The sequence below is a fragment of the Paramisgurnus dabryanus genome, chromosome 20, assembly GCF_030506205.2.
Source record: "Paramisgurnus dabryanus chromosome 20, PD_genome_1.1, whole genome shotgun sequence".
Classification (NCBI taxonomy): domain Eukaryota; kingdom Metazoa; phylum Chordata; class Actinopteri; order Cypriniformes; family Cobitidae; genus Paramisgurnus; species Paramisgurnus dabryanus.
The window spans coordinates 4,422,570-4,447,072 of record NC_133356.1 but is presented as its reverse complement, the minus strand read 5'-3'; the positions used below and the strand labels follow the sequence as shown (position 1 = coordinate 4,447,072).

Genomic DNA, 24,503 nt, shown 5'->3' with positions numbered 1-24,503 from the left:
CATTTTAATTTTCTTTAACTTACACGGAAAATGACTAAATATGACTAAAGATAAAACAATCGTGTTTCCGGTGCAAGTTTTTTCCTCTTCAGCATGCTTCCTCCTGCCACATGCATTTTGATTGGTCAGCGAGAGGCCATGTAACCAATCACAGCGCGCCTACCATGGAGGAAGGAATAAATGCAAGATGGCTCCTCATATAAAACCAGCTGCCTGGCTTCTCTTTTGTGATCAACAAAATTACTTTCCCCCCGTTATTCGATTAAAATACCGTCTTTGGGGAAGTGCTGAGGGTTGAATTCTTTAGTGCGCGGGTGCGGGTGTTACTCGGCGTCTTCGGGCGCTGTGGGAGAAATTTAGTAAGCGAGCGGGGCGATTTTGAGGCGGTGCGGGAGAGAGATTAGGCCTGTCGGCTCACGCAACCATCAGCAGCGCGAGCCCGAACCTGAACCCGAAACACCCGTGCCCGGATCTAAAACCGGACACCCGAACCGCTCGCATGGCCGTTTCAAGGTTGGTTTGGCTTGCTGCTGGCCCAGTGTCTTTTCCACTGAGTTTGTCTCATTTTTATTTTTTGATATGTGACAAATACCAGTCAGATATGCTGCTAATAACTGTATTTACGTGTTTGAGTGTTTAATGTAAATGTGTATCAGATGAGCCGTTAGTAACGTTTAACCGGTGTTTGAATTTCTTAACTGTCAGTTGTGCCGTTAAAAACGGCTATTACGTGTTTTTAAATGGTACGTTAACGATATAAGTTTATGTCAGATATGTGCAGTTAATACCCGTTAGTTAGTGTTCTTCCAATATTAATGAATATATTATTGCATACTGCAAGAACAGAATACCATCCCAAATGTAACACGCCCAAAACATGGTGTCATCTGTGGGATGTTGCTATCTTATGCAGTTTATCGCCTATTACTAGCGGTATTTATCGTGCATGTTATGAAATCATCTGCATCAACGAGACTTTTTTAGCCTGGTAGATCTCTAGTTAATGTGTAAATCCAGTGGTGATTAGTGGACTAACTCCACGCAATGTCATCCATCTGAAGGTTAGGCACTATTTTTTTCTCACGTTAGCATCTAAAGCCAGTATTCATTTCTCTATCCATCATTTCAGTTCCTGCAGTAGATTATGTTTTGTTATGTAATGTTCTGGAGGGAAGCTAGTTGAAAATTGTCTATTTTTTTTTTAATCTAGTGTGCATGTGGTTAGCTACTGTGACAATTTCAATGACCACTTTATCGGAAGTGTAAAAAAATCAAGAGTGTCAGATATGCTTAAAGTAGTAGTCCACTTTGAAGATGGGGTCCATTGAGTTTTCATAGTAGGAAAAAAATACTATGGTAACTCAATGGGCCCCATCTTTAAAGTGGGCTACTCCTTTAACCCATGCATCCATCATATATACACCGGACCAAATGAATATGGAGATCCAGTGTTAGTAAATGTTGCATGGGCATGTTATCATCAGGTGTACATTATGTGAAATGGGCAGACATGGGCATTTTCATTAGGAGTGTTAAGTTTAGGTTAACCACAGGTGTTCTTTCACTGTGTCCAGGCTGGAACGTCTCTTCATCTTATTGGATACAGGGACGACTCCTGTGACCAGAAAAGCAGCTGCGCAGCAGCTGGGAGATGTTGTGAAGCTTCATCCACATGAACTTAATAACTTGCTGGCAAAAGTGAGTATTTAGTATTAGGATACCGCTTATGGAGGCATCTGGGAAATCATGAAGGGATGTAAAGTCAAATGTTTAGTTTCCATCCTGTCTTTTTGACATTTGCTTTCATCTATTGAACAGTGCCCTTTCGATGCTTTGGTCAATGGTATGGCAGCAAAAAACTGATGTGTTGTGGGAAAACCTATTGGCTGGAACATTTTCAGTGAAAGCAAAAGTGTCATGTACATTTTTTTAGGTCAAAACTGGGTTTTCGTTAAATTAAATCTTGTCTATTATCTCTGAAAATATCTTTGCAAAATTCACTTTTCAAGTGATTTATAGTGACAAGCTAAAAAGACTTTATTGTTCCAGCTGGACCGTGGAGGTGCAACGCACAGTTGCTCATTGCTTTTCCTCTCTTAACACTACAACCACAGTTCAACTATCAAAATAAACCACATAAAATGTAAATTAAAGGTGTATCAATGCACACCTCCCACATGTCCAGTGTAGACTGTGGCACCCAAAGTTTTTTTTTTTATAGAAAGTTATAAGATCCCAGAGCACATGAGAACAACGAGTCTAAACAAGTAGCTGGTTACTACAATGATAAACATGATCAATCCTGGTGACGTCAGTGCCCTTAATGATGTTACAATGGACTATTTTACATCCAGAGATGGGAGGAGCCCTTGATGAAGGTACCTAGTCATGTTATTGTCAAGCTGCTATTGGGGTAGCTTGCTATTCTAAATCTAAGCTACAAAGTAAAATAGTTGTGCCATTTAAACATACAATAGGTGAGCAAAAGTTTATGCCCATGATAAACAAGGTAAAACGTCTCTAAAAGTAACAGTAAAATACAATAAAAGTGAATGGATGCAGTTCAGATAATATATTAACATATTAATGTTCAAAAGTTTGTAAGTGTTGTGTTCCTTGGGGTCAGAGTTACCATTTTATATCTTTAACAACATGTATAGTGACTAAAATAAGTATTTTACCACAGTAAAGTGACCTTTACTGGTAATACTTGACTGTTGTGCTTCTATTTTCATTCCTCTCTTTAAACCCGTTTTTCTCAAATGTCCTGAACATCACAGCACTCAGCCGACTTTAGATTTGGAAAGTTATTTCATATGTTATCAAAATCAAAAATTGATAATATTTTACAGTAGGATAGATTTTCCCAGAACGCATCACATATTGGGGTGGTTTCTCAAACAGGGATTGGCTTAAGCCAGGACTAGACCTTAGTTTAATTAGGAAATGTAACTAGTTTGAACAAACATGCCTTACTAAAAACATTTTGTGTGCATTTTGAGGCAAAACAACGGGCACTGCTGTATTTTAAGATATTTCAGTGCCAGTTGTTTTCAGTTTAAACAGCTCTTACATTTATTTTAGTCTAGTCTAATCCCTCTACAGGAAACCGCCCCATAGATACTGGATATTAAAAATACAAGCAAATTTACAGTGCAGGTGATTTATAATTGGATATAATAAATAAGTCTTGCATTTGAGTAAACTAATCATTAGACCAGCAAACCTGCCAACAATTGCCATATTGCTATTTGCATACTGCTTTGCGTTTTTACAATGGTGCTAAACCATTTAGTACACTGTTAATACCAGGGTTGTGTCTTTTGAGTAAGGGAAAATGTATGGGCAGCCGGTTATTATCGCAGAATTCACACTGAAGAGGCTTATTTCACGATAACAACCGGCTGACTGTACGTTATCATGCTTATTTACACGTCTGTTTAGTTTATACGTTAAAGGTGCAGTGTGTAAATTTTAGGAGGATCTTTTGACAGCAATGCAATGTAATGTAGTTAACTATGGTTTTAGTGGTGTATAAAGACCTTACATAATGAACTGTATTGTTTATATTACCTTAGAATGAGACGTTTTTTTATCTACATACACGGCGTGTCCCCTTACATGGAAGCCGCCATTTTGCGTCATGTTTTTCTAAAATGTTATCGTGTTTGCCACTACGTTGTCTAAGACGATGACATGTTTGTCCTGTGACCGCTATCGTTGCTTCGAAAGGGAGGGGTGCAATTCGCAACCTCATCAGATGCCGCTATAATCTACACACTGCACCTTTAAGTGTGAAATATTAAATATTGATTTGAAATATTTTATTTGCTCCTTTTCCCCCCGAATGTCACAAACAGGCTATTTGGTTTATCCTTTTTAAATATAATGTCATATATGTTAATAAAAGACATATTTATATTTCATTTTTGTGTAATATTAAACTGTACCTGTCAAAATTATTTGCAGCATCTTCGTTACTGTGTGTTATTAGTTTTGAGCGGTTGTTATCTGGGAATAACAGAGCTGCAAATGTCACGACTGGCCAATCAGAATCAAGCATTTTAACGAGCCATGTAACTAATAATGTAAAAACACCTCCTACGTCAAACAATTTAATGTTTATTCAGATGAGATTATTGTCACTGTAGTTGTTACTCAGCTTGGGGGTGTTATGGAAGGTCATGTGTCTGGGTGCAAACTTACGAAACCTATTGCAACAAGACTTTCAATTATACCATTTATGTATATAATTAAAGGAGAACATAGTTAAGATGAGGATTTTTTACTTTGCAATGACAAGCCAGCTGAAAAGGGCTTTAGTATTTATGAGTTAACAGTTAAAAGTGGTAAACCGACAGAGGGTTCATAGGAAAGTCAGCGATTAAGTCAAAGGCGTGGAGGTTTTTCCTTGCCTTTCCTATGTGTCCACACCTGTTACCGAGTTACAGCCCTTTTAATAGTTCATCTGGTTTCTTTGCTCCCATCCCAAAAAGGTTTTAACATACTTGAGGAGTCCCAACTGGGATACACGAATCGCAGCAGGTCAGGCTGTAGAAGCAATAGTGAAGAATATTCCGGAATGGAATCCGACTCCAAAGCCGAAAGAAGGTGAGCTGACATGTTCTTGGATTGCATAACTAGAGATTTTGAGGTGTTGGGATTTTCAATAAAAGATTTTTACCAGATGCAGGACCTGCTTCAATCATCATGTGGCTTTAAAAGCTATTTTCCTATCCGATTGTGTTTTGCTAATGGAAGGCTTTGTGCTGTGTTGTCCTTTTCAGAGGTGTCTGCAGAAGACATGTCTCCAGAGGAAAGCTCCTCAGACAGGCTGAGTTTCTACCGGTTTGATATTTCCCGTCTGCTCAAGCACGGCGCGTCCCTGCTGGGCTCTGCAGGTGCAGAGTTTGAACTTCAGGATGATAAGTCAGGTATTATTATTAGATCTCACGCTCGTGTAGGCTTTGTCGATTAGTAATGCTTTTAGAGATATATTTGATCAATCATAAGCCGTGATGCATGCTTTACTTTTGAAAACTATTAAACCTTTGTCATATTATAACCATGCGTAGTAGATAAAGCAACTAGCATTTAAACCCATTATCTTGGGATTGCTAGCGCAATGCTTTACAAGTGTAGAGACCGAAACACTTAAGGTGTGTCATTTATTTGCATGTCTGTAAGGAAAGAACTAATTTAAATGGCAGTTATTTGTATGTTTTATCCTTGTACAGTCATGCATGTTGTGAACAAATACTCTCCATCTACCTTTAAAACCATAATAAACTTTTACATGTCCCGCAACATGCGTTCTACTTGCATAAATGGTACTTGTGTATATCATTAGAGACTTATGGTCTTGCAATCTGGCCTTCAGGTGAGATGGATCCCAAAGAGCGTTTGGCCCGGCAGAGAAAGCAGTTACAGAAGAAGTTGGGATTGGATATGGGTGCGGCGATCGGCATGGACACAGAAGAGCTTTTTAATGATGAAGACCTGGAGGACGCCTGCGCCTCCAGTGCCACCAGAACACAGCCCAATAAAAGCATGGGATTCTCTTTCTCACGCAACCAAATGGTGAGTTGTGCTAGAATGGCATTTGAAAGACACCGATGGGTCACAGGTCGAGTGTGCTTTCCATTTACATTTATGGAATCAAACCCTTGACCTTTGCACTGGCTATGTTCCTGTAGCACTGGTAGAGCGTTGAATTAGCTGAGCTGAAAGACTCACATTTGGAAAAGGTAGACAGATTGCAGTTCACAACCTTCCAGGCTCAGTGTAGAATTGCATATTAATGATTAAAAGCCCATCCACACAGAGATTCGTTTAGCTTTTTGAATAAAAATTTTGTATTGTATCTGCATTTCATCCAGAAGGATCTTTTTTGGTATTTTGGGGGCCTGTATTTTATTAAATTTTTTTACATTGGTCCCAGAATGGATAAATCTAAAAACGACACCCTTGCGGTTTTGTGTACAGCTAATCCTTTGTAAATAAGCTTGAGCTACAAGCACTATGATGCATGCATTGAATGACTGTTGTTTCAGTTTTGTCCATGTTTATTGTATCCGCCACTATACAAATAAGCATAAATAAATGTTTTGTGATATGATGTCATCACCCCAACTCTCGACCCCTGTCAGATAGGGATGAGCGATAATTTACATGTGATTGTCTCATCAGCTGCTTTCAGATGGAGTGGCATTTACTACACAAAGCCGTAGTTCACTGGGGGGCAAATTTGCATTAATTATCCAGCTTGTCAGTGAACTACGGCTTTGTGTAGTAAATGCCGCTCCATCTGAAAGCAGCTGATGGCGATTTACTACTAATCAAAGAACCGGCTTTACTGACGAGATGTGCATGATATCGCATGCAAATTATCGCCCATCCCTACTGTCAGACAACAACATAAATGGCGGACTTTAGTACGTGCCTATTAGCTTTACTAAAGCAAAATCTTCTGCTCCTTTGCTACTACGGTGAGCGCCAAATGTCAACGATTAATCACAATTAATTGCATACAAAGTACAAGTTTCTGTTTACTCACAGTATACACACACATTATGCAATTATATATTCTAAAATATATCTATGAATGTTTGTGTATTTATAGACACACACACACACGCGCGCACATTTTATATATTGTGCAAACTTAAACTTTTATTTTGTATGCGATTAATTGTGATTAATTGTTAACAGCCCTACTCACAAGTCGTTGTCTTTTTTTCGTGTGTGTCTGTGGAAGAATTTCAGCGACACATACTGGTGTGGCCTGTGTACTACATTGATTTGAGTCGGTTTCAGTTGTTTTGTATGTACGCAGATATATCTTTAGATGATAGTGTGTTTGCAGACTTTATTGGAACAAGGAAAAAAGATTGAATGGTGAAAAGCTCTGGCTTCGTGTGGATGTGGTCTATAATATAGCCACATTTTTCGATTTAGTTTAGTGCATGTGCATTTAAGTTATGGCATTACTGTCTTTTCTCTTTTAGCCGGCAGCAGAACTAATCGATTCAGAGTTTCGGCCAGGCATGAGCAATCGACAAAGGAACAAGGCCAAGAGAATGGCCAAACTGGTGGCAAAGCAGAGATCCAGAGACATGGACCCCAATGAGAAGAGGCAAGGTTTTTTTGCATTTAAACTGTGCATTTTTTTTAAAGATGTTTAAGAGGGTATAAGCAATCAATCACTCTGACCGTTTCCATTATGTTGTTCTGCTACAGTAATGACAGTTTTGAGGGCGAACCAGAGGAGAAACGACGGAAAACCACAAATGTAGTTATTGAGCAGCCAGCGACGGACAGCAAGGTCCTGATTGACAATGTTCCTGATAACTCCAGTTTATGTGAGGAGGTGTGCGACTTAATCTCTCACTTCAGTTTTGCTCACACATTGCCCTGTACACTGTTTTTTTCCTAATGTTTATCATTTTTATTTTGCAGACTCAGGAATGGCCTCTAGAAAGCTTCTGTGATGAGCTTTGTAATGATCTCTTCAACCCCTCGTGGGAGGTACGGCAAAAATGCATCATTGCTGAAAAAGCCAAAACTTTTATTGCTATTTTTTAAGCCTGCTGCAGCAGAAATCAGTATGTGCTGACTTTGTGTGTTTTGTTTGAGAAGATCTGTAATATAGCACAAGTTATTATAAAATACCTTTTGTATGAAGCAATTAATGTAACACTGCATGCTTTTGTGCATTCAGATTCGTCACGGTGCGGGCACAGGTCTGAGGGAAGTGCTGAAGTGTCATGGTGCAGGTGGAGGAAAGATGGTCGGCAGTACAACAGAGCAGGTGTTTGGTGGCTCACTGGATGTGATCAGAGGTCATGGGTTTAATTTACTTCAGTGTCTGATGTTTGATTCTTCATTGTCAGATGGAGCGGCAGCATCAAGACTGGCTGGAGGACCTGGTCATCCGGCTTCTGTGTGTCTTTGCTCTGGACAGGTTCGGAGACTTTGTATCAGATGAGGTTTGTTATCTGCCTCTTAACTAATAAGATCATGTCAGTAACCCTTTACACTGTACACAACAAACATGCAAATCCCAACTTGAATGTGACACAGCAGCCAAACACCATGATCGTGTCAACCCATGACCAAGAATAAACAACTCCTGTTAAATGATATGTAAACTTGCTCCATATAGTTTGAACAACAGGTACAATTAATGATGTATTTTTACCTGCCCAGGTGGTCGCACCTGTCAGAGAGACGTGTGCACAGACTCTGGGTGTGGCCTTGAGGCACATGACAGACAGCGGTGTTGCCATGACTGTAAATATTCTGCTCAAGCTGCTAACCGAAGACCAGTGGGAAGTTCGACACGGAGGCCTGCTGGGCATCAAATATGCTCTCGCCGTCAGACAGGTGCAGGATCTCTTTAAATTTGATTATTAATGTCATATTGTAAACGTATTGTGATTATAAACTATAATTGATCTTTAGAATATGATCTCGGAGATGCTGCCTCGGGTTCTTCCTGCTATTACAGAAGGCCTGCGGGATCTGGACGACGATGTTCGTGCCGTAGCAGCGGCAGCTTTAATTCCAGTTGTGGATGGACTGGTTCAGCTGCAGCCTGCTAAGGTCTGCGGTCAGAAGCTGATGTCAATTTGTAAAGAGTGTTGGTTTATGAAAGTTAAACTATAAACATTTGTTTAACAGGTTCCCTTCATTGTCCACACGCTTTGGAATGCTCTTCTAGAGCTGGACGATCTCACTGCTTCCACCAACAGCATTATGACCCTTTTGTCGTCCCTGCTCACGTATCCACAGGTTCGCCAGTGCAGGTGAGATGTCTGATTTAAATTACATTCACATAAACAAGTTTAGACGAAAGAGATGTTTCTTTAGATGGCTAACAATGCCTGTGTTTTTATTTGTTCATTTATTTTTACTTCCTAGTGCACAACAATCTCTGACAGTATTAGTACCTCGCGTGTGGCCGTTCCTGAGACACACCATTGCATCCGTTCGCCGGGCTGCACTAGAGACCCTCTTTACACTTCTTTCTAAAGCTGACCAGGTTGGGTAATCTGCCTATTTAATTTCTGCATACAACTTACAGGAACTATTAAAGGATTGGTCCATTTTCTTAAAAAATCCAGATAGTTTACTCGCCACCATGTCATCCAAAACGTTGATGTCTTTCTTTGTTCAGTCGAGAAGAAATTGTGTTTTTTGAGGAAAACATTCCAGGATTTTTCTCATTTTAGTGGACTTCAATGGACCCCAACACTTATTAGTTTTAATATAGTATAAAATTGCAGTTTCAAAGGACTCTAAACGATCCCAAACGAGGCATAAGGGTCTTATCTAGCAAAATGATTGTCATTTTTGGCAAGAAAAATAAAAAAAATATGCACTTTTAAACCATAACTTCTCATCTTCTTCCAGTCGTGTGACGAGCCAGCGCGACCTCAAGCAATTGTGTAATAACGCCGAAAGGTCACGTGTTACATATATGAAATGCACTTTGCGGACTAATTAAAACAATAAACTGACACAAAGACATTAATTAGTATCATTTCTCATACAACATCATCGGAACGGTCCTCTTTCTCCATACTTGTAAACACTGGGGCGTAGTTTCGATACGTCATCCGTGACCTCTTGACGTGATGACGTATTGCGTGAGGTCGCGCTGGCACGTCACACGACCGGAGATAGACGAGAAGTTGTGGTTTAAAAGTGCATTTTTTATTTATTTATCTTGCCAAAAATGAAAGTCGTTTCACTAAATAAGACCCTTATGCCTCATTTGGGATTGTTTAGAGTCCTTTGAAACTGCATTAAAAGTGTTGGTGTCCAATAAAATGAGAAAAATCCTGGAATGTTTTCCTCAAAAAACACAATTTCTTCTTGACTGAACAAATAAAGACATCAACATTTTGGATGACATGGTGGTGAGTCAATTATCTGGATTTTATTTTGTTATAGAAATTGGACGAATCCTTTAATGTGTTGCATCAACAAACATAACATGGATAAAGTCTATTTACCGGTGCAATATAATTATAAATGTATAATATTCCAGTTCAAAGCACAATCCAAACATCAGTTGTATTCTGATCTGTTTTTTTGCTCTGATTTGTCGTTGACCTGTAGAGTTGTGCAGTATGGCTAAATCCCATCATGCAGGACATGCTAAGGCACATCTTTCAGTCGTGCATCCTGGAAAGCAATCAGGAGATCCTGGAGCTAATTCAAAAGGTACAGCCTGCTAAATCTCACCCCGACCTGTTCTTCTGAATGTTTCGAGTTGATATGGTAATCACTCGTTTAAATATGTTAATGGTGTTTTTGCAGGTGTGGAAGGAGTTGTTGCGACAGGCCCCACACCAGTATGTGGTGGCAGCCAGTTGTCCCTGGATGGGTGCCTGGCTATGTTTAATGATGCAAGCGGCACACATCCCAATTGACCCCAACATGCTCCTGGAAGTAAAAGCCCGTTCAAAGGTAAGAGTGGAGGTCAATATGCAATTTTAAATGAAGAATAGATTGTTTTAGTACTACCAGATAGACCATCTGTCTTGGGTAATATAAAGGGTATTTTCAAAACTGTACCTTATGTGGTTTGGCCGTTCGTCCAAATGCAGTATCGGGTACCTGAAACAGAACTTTTATAAAAAAAACTCCTGCAAGGGTGAATTTTTTTTTTTTTTTTTGTGAAATAGTTTTTGGCTTGTGACATGCTACCAAAACACCCTTGTAGCCAATCAGCAGTAAGGGGCGTGTCTACTAACAGACATTGTTGCCTGGCTTGCGTATGTGTGGGTCTATCAAAAGAAGGTCCAGATTCTATTGGTGTAGGGGAGTGTTTGTTTAGGTGATTTCAAATGTCAACATTGGCTTTCAGAGACCATGCACCCCGCCTTTAAAGTACATCAACATGAGTTTGGTTTAAGTTCGTTTCTATATGCTATTAAAACAAGTTGTGATAACTTTGTGCAGTATTGATTGTAAGGCTCCACCTTGGCTTCAAATGACATCATCTTGTGCCAATGTGCTTATTTTAGTCTTTGCATCCATCCTATAACCTTCACACTTCCCTTTATTTTGTCTGCAGGAAAAGGCCTCCGGGAAAAGCAGGCAGGGATCTGTTCCAGTCAAAGAGACGGTCCAGGAGTACATTGGTGGAGCAGATACAATCACCGAAGACCCCGCCACGCGAGACTATGTGGTGACCCGTGCGCGTCTTATGACTGCAAAGTACGTGGGGGAAGGGTCAATTATAGTCTTGGTTGTGCCATATGCAAATTCGACAGATTTCTTTTTCTCCTCTTAGGCTGTTGGGTGCATTGTGTAATTGCATCTGTGACCCGCGGTTGAACAGCTCCTCTCAGGAACTCCGTCCTGCTGAATCTCTGGCTCAGCTTTTACTCTTCCACCTCAATTCTAAATCAGCCCTGCAGCGGATTGCGGTTGCCATGGTGATCTGCGAGTGGGCAACCCTGCAGAAAGTGAGTTTGAGAGGGTTGCCATTGGGTTATTCTTGAAACCCGCTACTGACGTGCTTTTCTGTGTTGCAGGAATGCGAGCTGCTGTCTAGCGTGGTTCAGCCCCGGCTGCTGACCATCCTGTCCGAGCAGCTGTACTACGATGAGATTGCCATTCCTTTCACACGCATGCAGAATGAATGCAAACAGCTTATAGCGCTGCTGGCTGATGCACACATTGACGTGAGCGAGCAAATGAACTGTACGGTGTTCACCATCGATCAGGCCAATGAGCTGGTTAGTAAGAGTCTAACTGGATTTATAGCTCAGTTTTGAACCTAGTTAGCTGTCTAGGCAGACTGCATTTATGGATTGGCTTTGAGAAAGTAGTTTAATACCCATCCTCTGATTTCCCATAGGTGACCACTATCTTCTCCGAATGCACGTCTACTTTGAACCTGAAGTCACGTCAGTTCCAGCCACTGGACAGCAAAAGGTTGCAGGCTCGTTCGACCGTGTGCGAGACCAGCGCCGAGTGGCAGCAGCTACAGCTGAGGGTTCACACCTTCGCAGCCTGCGCCGTCGTGGGTCTGGCAATGCTTCCGGACAAACTCAACCCTGTGGTCAGACCCCTAATGGAGGCGGTCCGTCGTGAAGAGAACACACTTGTCCAGGGTTACGCAGCCTCCAGCATCGCACGCCTGCTGCAGCTGTGCTCCAGCAGATCTCCCTGCCCTAATGGAAAGATCTTGAAGAATCTTTGCAGCTCTGTGTGTGCAGATCCGATGCTCACTCCCAACGCAGCCTGTCCTGTTCCACCGGCCAGCACTCCGGCTGTGCAAGAGGGCAGTAAAGGTAAAAAGTTTTGACAACGGTAGCCTAAACGCACATACAACTCTTTGTAGCATATAAGTAATAATTGTAATCTTTACATGCTTATGCCCTGTCTTGCAGCTTCTGTGGCGGAGAAGGATGCCACGCATCATGTGGTAAATACAACAAAGGGCATTATCACACTTTACCGCCACCAAAAAGCAGCTTTTGCCATCACCAGTAAGAGGGGACCCACGCCCAAAGCCCCTAAAACCAACAACAGTGACCTGCCCATCGGAAACAATGTGGCCACGGAAACAGATGAGGTACAATGTTGTTGTTGTGATTGTTATCAGTGCTCTTTATAATATACAAAATATGCTAATATACTTTTTATAACATTAATCTAGAGCAAAAAGCCGTGTCTTATCCAAAGGAGAGGGGCAGAGTTCTCCTTAACAACAATCGCCAGGCATTTCGGTCAGGAGCTGACCAGCGCTTTGCCCTATCTGTGGGATTCAATGACCGGCCCGCTCAGGACCGTGCTTAACGCTCAGGGATTTGGTGCGTCTCCTTTTATACACACTTCTTTTGTGCGATAAGTGTTTATGGGTAGGATGCATTGCATGACTTTATGTGGCTGTGCTAAAGCTAACACTGTTTCTGCTCATCTAATTTTAGTTAATTTTGAGTGCCTGTACAGGGCTCCAGACTAACTTTTTCACTAGGAGCACAGTGGCCCCCAACTGAAAATTTTAGGGGCGCAACCAGAAAAATTAGGGGCACACACACCGTAAATCAACATGCTAACCAAATATTCACATTTCTACTAATTTCCACTTTATTACTAATAAATACTTGATGATAGATGCAGAAATTACAATGTGCTGTTTCAAATTCAGTGTCACATTTTTATTGTGCACTTTTGGGAAAAAAATGTCAAATTTACTGGTTGCACATGTGCGACTGGATGTAAAATTCAGTGGCACACTCTCAAATTGTAGGGGCAAAATGCCACCATTTGGGGGCAGTCTGGAGTAATACAGTAGTATTACATCCTTCATATATCCAAATAGACTTTAGTATTATCAGATTTATTAAGACAGAACGTTTATACCGATTCCTAATGAGTAAGCATGAGCTCCTTGAGACCTACCACGTGTGAAGTGAGTCACGAGCAAGCATCACACACAAAACATTATCCGACTATCTTGAACATGTAGTGAATCATATGCACTTATGCACCGATTGCCAACAAAACAAACTGTTGATACAGTTTTACTTAGGCCAGGTACACACCAAAAGATTTTTTACATCTTATAAGATTTTCAAAATGGGATAGACCACAAACATGAGTATAAAAATCCTAGATTTAACCGTTTTACTCCTATAGTGTGTGGTGTGCCATGATGTTTCAAAGACAGCACACTACTCACTAACAGATTTTCAACCAGGGTCTCGACTGTGAACACAGCAAATCTCACGAGACTTCAGAATAAGCACGCCGGACGATATGCAGGAAGAAATTTCAATGATAGTGTTTGGAGTGATTTTCACAGAGAATTTTAGGGGAAAGAAAGAAAGGGTTTGGGTGGAGACAGCGGGAACATGGTCCATCTCTGCTGTCCATATCAACTTTACTTTGTGCTGCGCCATAACTGCTTCCGTCTTCCATCATCTCGCTTTCTGATTGGATATTGTTTCGTTTCATGTGATAATCTCAAGAGCGTCAGCGCGTTTGTCCTCGGGTTCCCCCAAACATGTTTAATATTTATGATTCGCGATCGGGGCAGCTCTGACGTTCTTCTGATCATGTTTGGATGCTCTTAACACATCTCACACCAAGGGAAAATTTGAAGCTAATCTGTAGAACCATCAAGATAATCTGGGAATGGCTAGGATTGTCGGATGGGGGGAAATCGTCCCAAAATGAGCCTGATTATCTTTTGGTGCGTATCTAGCATTACCACCTGTAATTCTTGACCTGGTTGGGACAACTCCATTTTAACTTAATCAAGCATGAAACCAACACTAACACAACTCCCTTGGTACCCCGGATAAACAAACTATACCGATTGTTTCCATAATGCTGGGTTCATTGTGAGGGAAATTTTAAGCTTATTCTGCTCCCTAACCAACACCACACATTGATTTCGTGTCAGCTGTTGGTGGGCGTGCGCTATTTAGGTTAAAATGCCCGTATAGGGACATTCACCCGCTAGACTTCCTCCACTGAAAGTGCCCATAAAAGATAAAAAGCAAGATTGTTACCAGGGTTCTCACATGTCATGGAATTTCTGGAATATCTTGGAATTTTAAAAGGTCTTTTCCAGACATTGAAAGTCAAGGGAATTTTATATTTATAAGTCATGTAATATCAGGGATTTTTGTTTCTTGCTTTAAATTTAATTTCCATTTATCAAAATGTAATCCTCTTGTTGACTTCTGATGTAAGAAATACCATTTCCAGGTCCAAACCTCTGCTGACTACAATTTAAACAGCTTTTTATTGGCACTGTTTATTAATTTCACTCATTGAAGCTACATTTTTATAAACTCTGTGTACACTAAATTATTCAGGCTTATGGCATCCCGGACAGAAGTCATGGAAATTCTGCTATTTAGTGTGGGAAAAGTCAGGGAATTTGACATTTGACTTATAGTGGGAACCCTGTGTTGCTTATATGAAACGTTTACAACATTGGCGAAATGCATTCGGCATACACATACTCTGTCATGTGTCCAACTGCTTTTATTGACACTTTGCATATATTTAGGATAAACAATCCAGCTTTTAAACAATGTTAATAAGTCAGAATGCATGAAATAGCTTTAGAACGCCCCCTTTTAAAAAGCATTACATTTGAGAAATCATGTTGGTTGAAATGGTCCAGGCATTGGAATTTTAAAATTGCATCACTTCAAAGTGTCTAAAAACATGTGAAAATCTGCAACTCTCAGTGGAAATGAGTGATGTCATGGTCTCAGCAAATATTTAAGGTGTTCCTCATTTTGTTTTGCAGATTCCAGCCAGCTCTTGAAGCAGGGAGACTCCGTTGCTCAAGATCTTGTGAATTCTCTTCAGGTGCTAGAAGTCACAGCAGGAGCCATGACCCAAGACCTGATTCCTGTAGTACGTACATAAACACAACACACCCAAATAAAACTTAAATTGAAAGCTTCGTTACTGATGGGGGTTACAGTGAGGTTTTTTTTTTGATGATCATATGCTTCCACCAGTCAGCGTGTCTAAATTTCCTGTTTGGTTTCTTTGTAGTTAATGGAGCAGCTTCCTCTCCTCTGCACCTGTCTGCAGCATCCATACACCGCCGTACGTCACATGGCCGCTCGCTGTGTGGGCGTGCTCAGTAAGATCGCTACCATGGAAACCATGAATGTGTTTTTGGAGCATGTGCTGCCCTGGTTGGGTGCTATAGATGACAACACTAAGCAAGAGGGAGCTATTGAAGCTTTGGCTTGTATCCTATTTTAACGCACATTAACATTTTTATTTATTACTGTTTGATCTTACGACTTTGATAAGACAGATGTGTTTAGATCCCAGATATTATGCATCACCTTAACATGGTATTCAGGTTTAATGGAGCAGTTGGATGTGGATATCGTTCCCTACATCGTGCTGCTGGTGGTTCCTGTGCTGGGCCGTATGAGTGACCCCTCTGACAGCGTGAGATTCATGGCCACGCAGTGCTTTGCTACGCTGATCCGACTGTTGCCACTCGAGGTGAGCATGAAATATAGCTAATCTGTATTACACCGCCGCGTTTTAATAATCTGTTTTCATTAGGGCTGCAACAACTAATTGATAAAATCGATAATTACATTAGTTGTCAATGAATTTTATCATCGATTAGTTGGTCTGTGACGTCACATGCTCCGCACCACCATCGGGACAGCGCAGACACACGTCCGTTTCATACAGCTTAAGCTGTGCGCTTGTAACTAAAGTCAAGTCGATTAATCGAAAAAATTATCGACCGATTAATCGATTATGAAAATAATCGTTAGTTGCAGCCCTTGTTTTCATTACCTTGTTCTTTTTCAGGCTGGAATTCCAGACCCTCCTGCTATGTCTGAGGATCTGATTCGGCAGAAGGCCAGAGAGCGGCACTTCCTCGAACAGCTGCTGGATGGAAGGAAATTGGAAAATTATAAGATTCCTGTACCTATCAAAGCCGAGCTCCGGAAATACCAGCAGGTGTGTGAAGCACTTCCTCTCTATTCCTGAACATCAGCTGGCAACGGCTGTTTTATTCTCAAGTTCTTACTATTTTCTCATGCAGGATGGTGTGAACTGGCTGGCATTTCTTAACAAGTACAAGCTTCATGGCATCTTGTGTGACGACATGGGTCTGGGAAAGACCCTGCAGTCCATCTGTATACTGGCTGGAGATCATTTCCTCAGGTACAAACCAAAACTAGCTTTATTCATCATCACAGATGGCTGTGATGTATACATGACATTTGACCTTGTGTGCAGGGCTCAGGAGTACAGCAAGACAAAGGCACCCGACTGTTGTCCTTTACCTTCTATAGTGGTGTGTCCACCCACCTTGACGGGTCACTGGGTGGATGAGGTTAGCAAGTTTTGCTCTAAAGAGTATCTCAGTCCTTTGCACTATACTGGACCACCAACAGAAAGGGCACGGTATGACTAAGTACTCATAAGATTGTTTACAAATATAAAATGTGTTTTGTCAGATTAAATTTATTATTTATATTATATTTAATGTTCAGGTTACAGCACCAGGTCAAGAAACACAATCTAGTTGTCGCCTCGTATGATGTCGTTAGGAATGACATTGAATTTTTCAGGTAACAGCCCATTTACCGGTTTATCATTCAGACACTTAACTGCTTTTTCATTGCACATGAAATGATATCTTTCTCCTCTCGTACAGGGATATTAAATTTAATTACTGTATCCTTGATGAGGGTCACGTTATTAAAAATGGGAAGACCAAACTCTCCAAGGCCATCAAGCAGTTGAGTGCCAACTATCGAATAATCCTCTCAGGAACGCCCATTCAGGTGACCCCTGAAACATTCACAAAGTCTGATTTTGGTTCTCATTCAATGGCTGACAGTCATATTGACGCTTAATGATTCTCTTTGTAGAACAATGTTTTGGAGTTGTGGTCGCTCTTTGACTTTCTGATGCCGGGCTTTCTGGGAACAGAGCGTCAGTTTGCAGCCCGCTACGGGAAGCCAATCCTTGCCAGTCGAGATGCTAAAAGTTCCTCACGTGAACAGGAAGCAGGTGTGATGCTCACTTCTGTCTTCTCTTTCTACTCTTTTGTACTTGAAAGAAATAGGGCTGCAACAATTAATCGATAAAATAATCGATTATGAAATTTGATTTCAACGAATTCCATTATCAATTGGTGCTCCCGCATCAAAAAGATAATTTTCTTAAAACTATAATAAGGGGAAAATCGAATTGAGTAAATATTTAGTTTTTTATCTGATTAATCGGAAAAAATAATCAACCGATTAATAATCGATTATGAAATTTGATTTCAACAAATTCCATTATCAATTAGTTAGTCTGTGACGTCACATGCTCCCGCATCAAAAAGATAATTTTCTTAAAACTATAATAAGGGAAAAATCGAATTGAGTAAATATTTAGGTTTTTATCCGATTAATCGGAAAAAATAATCAACCGATTAATAATCGATTATGAAAATAATTGTTTTTCATCCCTAGAAAATAAGTCATTAATTAAAATATATAATTCTTAATTCACATGAACAGGGTTGATATTTTAAACATTTAAACTGTTATGTATGTTATATAATTGGTGTGTTTGTCTCAGGTGTGTTAGCAATGGAGGCTCTTCATAGACAAGTTCTGCCCTTCCTTCTGAGGAGAATGAAGGATGACGTTCTTCAAGATCTACCACCCAAAATCATTCAAGATTACTATTGCAACCTTAGTCCTCTACAGGTACGAAGTGCATGTGGTCAAAAAATTGCTTGATCTCTACCGATACAGAAACTGTTGTGTTTTACACGAAGCACTGCAATGTAACACATTGTTTTTCACCCGTGTATGTTCAGGTTCAACTGTACGAGGACTTCGCCAAATCTCGTGCTAAGGTGAACGTGGACGATGTGATTTCTACGCCCTCTGCACCTGAGGAAGAAGAGAAGCCCAAACTGAAGGCCACTGGACACGTCTTCCAGGTCTGATGTTACGAGTTGTATGAGATGTGGAAACGCTCCTGTCAGACAGACTGTGTGATAATGATGATGATTTTGTGTCGATTCTTGTAGGCTTTGCAGTATTTGAGGAAGCTCTGTAATCACCCAGCGCTTGTGTTGACCCCTCAACACCCAGAGTACAAACACATCACAGATCAACTGGCCAATCAACACTCCAGCCTTAGAGACATCCAGCACGCTCCTAAACTGTCTGCTCTCAAACAGGTCTGTTTTGTGTTACAAAACCCTGCGATGCACACACTTTTTTTCAGTTTATTTTTACATTCACACAAACAAGAAAAATAGCTCTTGGTATGACCTGCTTTTAATCCTTATCTTATGTTTTTTTGTTAAACTGTACATTTGAAGTATTTTTTTTAACATGTATCACGTGACTGTATCATGCATTTCTAATATTGTGTCATGTTTTCTGCCGTAGCTCTTGTTGGACTGTGGATTGGGTTCTGCAGGAGCGTCTGATGGTGGCACAGAGGCTGTGGTCGCCCAGCATCGTGTTCTCATCTTTTGTCAGCTGAAGAGCATGTTAGATATTGTGGAGCAGGATCTCCTGAAAGCACAGCTGCCCACCGTCACCTACCTCAGACTGGATGGAGGCGTTCAGGCCGGCCTCAGACACTCCATAGTCTCCAGGTGATTAATTTGCTTAACATTCATTCATTCATGTATGCAAACACACACTCTTATGCGGTTAAGTTCCTCCAAGGTTACTTCTTGAATGTAATTGCATCATTACTCTCCGGCAGGTTCAATAATGACCCTTCCATAGATGTCCTACTGCTCACTACTCACGTGGGTGGGCTGGGATTGAATTTGACGGGGGCCGATACCGTGGTGTTTGTGGAGCATGACTGGAATCCCATGAGAGACCTGCAGGCCATGGATCGAGCTCACAGAATAGGACAGGTACACAAGACTGCATAGACATGGTATTCAATTTTAAATATCAGGCCTGACTGATGAATTTGTGTGTGAGGTCAATTAATAGATTGTCCTATTCTGGGTTCCCACGAGTCATGGAATTGTATTCCAGACATTGAATTGAAAAGTCAGGGAATGTTTTTTGTTCCCATGGGTCATGACATTTCTGGAATACCATTGAAATTTTAAAAGGTCTATTCCAGACATTGAAAGTCAGAGAATTTTATAAAAACATTGTCCCCACGGGTCATGAAATTTCTGGAATATCATGGCATTTTTAAAAGGTCCATTTCAGACTTTGAAAGTCAGAGAATTTAAAAAAAAAAATTGTCCCCACGGGTCATGGAATTTCATGGAATTTTAAAGCGTCTATTCCAGACATTAAAATTCAGGCAATTTTTTTTGTCCCCACGGGTCATGATATTCCAGAAATTTCATGGCATTTTAAAATGTCATGGAATTTTAAAAGGTCTATTCCAGACCTTAAAATTCAGGGAATTTTATATATTTTTTTGTCCCCACGGGTCAATAAATGTCTGGAATATCATGGTATTTTTAAAAGGTCTATTCCAGACATTGAAAATCGGATAATTTTATAAAAAAAATTCCCCACAGGGGGACCTTTTAAAATTTCAATGATATTCCAGAAATTTCATGGAATTTTAAAAGGTCTATTCCAGACATTAAAATTCAGGGAATTTTATTTTGTCCCCACGGGTCATGATATTCCAGAAATTTCATGGCATTTTAAAAGGTCTATTCCAGACATTAAAATTCAGGGAATTTTATTTAAAAAAATTGTCCCCACAGGTCAAGATATTCCAGAAATTTCATGGAATTTTCTAAAGTCTATTCCAGACATTAAAATTCAGGGAATTGTGTTTTTTTTTGTCCCCACATTCATAGATCTTATTCCATGTTATTTTAAGCGTTTTAAAATACATTTTAACTCTTTCACTGCCAGCGTTTTAAAAAAAAGTTGCCAGCCAGCGCCAGCGTTTTTCATGATTTTCACCAAAGTTTAATGTCTTCCAGAAAATGTTCTTCTTTAAATATATAAACATACAATATACCAAATGAAAGAACAGACCCTCTGCTTTCAAACAAAAAAACCCGTTTCATCCTACCTTCAGTGGTTCTTTTGCAATCAGCTTTTGAATATGGGTAGGTTTCTGCAAAAACACCACATTTTGAGCAAAAAGCAGAGATAATTCCATTTTTGTGACGGACTTTTCATAGAGATCCCATTCAGAGCGATCTTTAAAACAGACACGGACATGCAGCTGCTTGCCATAGGGCAATACTTCCGGGTTTAAAAAGTTGCGGAAAATAATAGCGGTATTGCGGAAAGACGGAAAATCTCGTCATTGGCGGTGAAGCGTTTTCTCTTAATTCACGAGATATCTCGTCAATGGCGGTGAAAGAGTTAAAAGGTCTATTCCAGACATTGAAAGTGAAAGCATTTTATAAAAAAAATTTGTCCCCACGGTTCATGGAATATCATGGAATTTTAAAAGTGCTATTCCAGACATTAAAATTCAAGGATGTTTTTTATTTTTTTTGTCCCCACGGGTCAAGAAATTTCTGGAATATCATGGCATTTTTCAAAGGTCTATTCCAGACATTGAAAGTCAGAAAAATGTATATTTTTTTTTTTGTTCTCACGGGTCATGAAATTTCTGGAATATCATGGCATTTTAAAATTTCATGGAATTTTAAAAGGTCTATTCCAGACATTGAAAGTCAAGGAATTTTATAAAAAATTTTGTCCCCATGGGTCATGGAGTTTCTGGAATATCATAGACAAAAATATAAATTTCCCTGACTTTCAGCATCTGAAATAGACCTTTTAAAATTTCAAGTCATGGCATATTAGAGATTTTGTTTGTCGCTTTAAATTTTTAGTTAGCATTTATCAAAATGTAATCCGCTTGTTAAGTTGTGACGTAGGGAATGCTGTTTCCAGGTTCAAGCCTCCACTGATTTCAAATGAGACTACAATCAAAACGTTATAAATTCACGGTGTACACTACATTATCAGGCTAATGGCATCTCAGACATAAAAGCTGAATTTTCTTGACCTTAATCAGTGAAAGTCAGGAAATTTGACATTTGGCTTTGAGTGGGAATGCTGCCTACTTGATTTTTTACATTTCAGAAAAAACCTTGTAAACTGAAACATACTTTTTCAATGTTTATGTGCGTGTTGTAGAAACGTGTCGTCAATGTGTATCGTCTCATCACACGGGGCACCCTGGAGGAAAAGATCATGGGTCTGCAGAAGTTTAAAATGACCATCGCTAATACAGTCATCAGTCAGGATAACGCCAGTCTGCAGAGCATGGGCACAGAACAGCTGCTCAACCTCTTCACACTAGACAAGGTCAGTTTTTATACCCATCCACCACACAATAACCTTCCACATAAACATCTGTCATTCATACTGACGCCGCTTTGTGTTGATGTTCAGAATGAAAAGGCAGAGAAGAGCGAGTCGTCCTCGGGTAAATCCGGTATGAAGTCTGTTCTGGATGGACTGGGTGACCTGTGGGACCAACAGCAGTACGAGAACGAATACGATCTGGATAGCTTCATGCATTCACTCAAATGAGACTCTGATCAGAAACACTCCAGTCCAACTCTCATTAGTCTTAAAATTCTTCTAGCAACCTTTTATGAGATCTTTGCTCAAAAATACCCGTTATTAATTTGTCTGTGGAAGAAGTCTTAAAGCTAATCTTAAAAAAAAGTGTTGTACATGCATCTTTATGTGTATCAGTTATAACATTTAAACCTCAGGTTTTTCACAAACCACCATCAGTATCCGTGATGACAGTATTCACAACTGAATGAAGAAAAGCTGTCGGTCATGAACTGCAATGCACAGAATCTGCTTCAGTTGTCTTACAGATAAGCAAAGGACGGTGTAATGTTGCATTCGGCCCACTAGGGGGAGCTTAACCGTTATAGGAATAAGAAGGGCTTCAGACACATTGAAAATGTCTTACGTGCACTGACTGTGATCTTTAGGTACAGGTGCAAGAGCAGAAGGACACAGTCCTGAAACTTTGTAGAGTTTTAAAAGGAAAAAAATAGGACTTGTAAATATTTCTGTTATTTGCCTTTTTTGGGTAAGCTGATAGAATTTTAATAAATTCTAATGAGCTCTTTCATTTGTCTTGTTGTGTTAATGATTGAATGATTTGTGACCCTGGACCACAAAACCAGTCATTTCACAGGTTTATTTGAAGCAATAGCCAACAATACATTGTATGGGTTAAGATTTATTTTACCTTTTTTTTTTGCTAAAAAATCATTAGGATGTTAAGTAAAGATCATGTTTCATGAAGATATTTTGTAAATTCCCTACCATAAATATATTAAAATTGTATTTGTGTTGCTAAGCTCTTCATTTGGACAACTTTAAAGAAGACATACCAGACTTTTTCCATGTTTAAGTGCTATAATTGGGTCCCCTGTGCTTCTATAAACCTAGAAAATGTAAAAAAAAAAAGATCAACCCAGTAACTTAGTTTTTCATATACTTGCAGAGAATCATTTACCTAAACTACAGGGTTCCCACGGGTCCTTGAAATCTTTGAAAGTTTGTGAATCTGGGGGAAATATTTAAGGCCCTGGGAAGTTTTTGAAAATATACATACTTAGATACAGGTCATTGAAAGTGCTTGAATCTATTTTATGCAAGAAGTTTTCTGGGAAAAAAAATCCATATTATCCCCTGTGTAGTGTAGGATAATATCATAAAAGTTCTAGACTTTTTAAGCACACATGCTAAACTGTTTGCTTTAAAGCAACACTATGTAGTTTTTTTACCTTTAAATAATGTCTCTAAAATTATTTCAGAGATAGAACAACTTTTAACTGGACAAATTGTACTGTTGCTGCAATCTGAGCAGCCTCCTAGCTGCTACAAGCACACTCTGAAAGTGGCGGTGGAGGGTAGGAAACACAGCCCTGCCCCTCCCCCTGCCTGCAGAAGAGTGTCTGATACCAGGCACTGTTGCGCTTTTCAACCACATGGGGGAGCTGTAAGTCATTTTTACATCGAAACTACATAGTGTTGCTTTAAATGCTTATATCTTCTGTATGCGAATGTTGATTCATACCAAAATGCTTTTTTGCATAGTTGTGTTTGACACATGAAAACGTCTTTGGTTACGAATGTAACTGTTGTTCCCTGAGAAAGGAACGAGACGCTGCGTCTCCCTTGCCATACTTCCTGCGTTCCTGTAACGCCGTCTTTGGCAATATTTCAGCTAGCGATATACTTCCTGGCTCCCCCGTCACCCTGTCTTTGTCATCAAGCCTGACTATTGGTTGAATTTGATATACACATTCAGACGCACTTACCCCTGGAGGCGTCCCAAAAGTGTCACGGCAGTGACGCAGCGCGAGTTCCCTCAAAACTGTAACAATGTATCTTAAAAGGTAACACGATGTAACCTTGCTCTCACGTGAAGTTTGTTCCCACATTTAGTCCTTGAATTTATTTGAGGTTATTGTACCTGGAAAGTCCTTGAAAGGTTCTTGAATTTGAAGTTGACTAAGGTGTGGGAACCCTGTTACACCTATAAAATTTGGAGATAAAACTTCACATATGTACTCTGGGGACACCAAAGATTTATTTTATATCTTAAGTTTTATGAAATGTCCCCTTAAACGGTGATTTTCTCAATATTTTGATTCTTTTGCACCCTTGACATGCATACATTTGATCATTGATTTATGTTATGGTTATTGCTGCTGTAAGAATGTAAGCTGATCAGTATTAAAGTATTTTATTTTATGAAATATGTTTTCTATTACCAAAACTGTCCAATAGAAATGGTAAGTAATTTTGCTTAGGATAGCATGCATTTGGATATATAGTGTAATTGAATTTTATAACCCATATGGCAAAAAATAAATTTCTTTGGCCCAAGATGTTGTAAATATATGCTAAATAAATACTTTTGTAGAAAATAAAGCTTAAATATATTTTTGAATTTGAAAAATTCCTTCATATATTACCATCGATTTCAAAATGTATTTCAGGGGCAACAAATAC

General features: G+C 39.8%; 1 protein-coding gene across 2 annotated transcripts; it reads left to right on the top strand.

The window, feature by feature from the left end:
• The first annotated feature begins 165 nt into the window (after positions 1–165).
• Positions 166–22,725, top strand: btaf1 (BTAF1 RNA polymerase II, B-TFIID transcription factor-associated). Of its 2 annotated transcripts, XM_065296084.2 has the most exons (38): positions 166–513; positions 1,575–1,698; positions 4,497–4,611; positions 4,788–4,934; positions 5,381–5,580; positions 7,008–7,135; positions 7,240–7,369; positions 7,459–7,527; positions 7,721–7,810; positions 7,893–7,988; positions 8,209–8,385; positions 8,464–8,604; positions 8,683–8,807; positions 8,923–9,043; positions 10,126–10,230; positions 10,327–10,476; positions 11,087–11,229; positions 11,306–11,480; positions 11,550–11,753; positions 11,876–12,311; positions 12,411–12,595; positions 12,680–12,833; positions 15,293–15,402; positions 15,547–15,748; positions 15,866–16,014; positions 16,336–16,488; positions 16,574–16,695; positions 16,771–16,938; positions 17,028–17,105; positions 17,192–17,321; positions 17,409–17,550; positions 18,109–18,239; positions 18,353–18,478; positions 18,569–18,721; positions 18,936–19,147; positions 19,261–19,420; positions 21,648–21,818; positions 21,906–22,725. In XM_065296084.2, exons 1-38 carry the CDS (start codon positions 500–502, stop codon positions 22,044–22,046), a joined length of 5,577 nt encoding a protein of 1,858 aa, XP_065152156.1. In that variant the 5' UTR covers positions 166–499; the 3' UTR covers positions 22,047–22,725. The 2 variants fall into 2 exon arrangements, with proteins under 2 accessions (XP_065152156.1, XP_065152157.1); XM_065296085.1 differs by lacking the exons at positions 166–513; positions 1,575–1,698; positions 4,497–4,611; positions 4,788–4,934; positions 5,381–5,580 and having other exon boundaries at positions 7,240–7,361.
• The last annotated feature ends 1,778 nt before the right edge of the window (positions 22,726–24,503 follow it).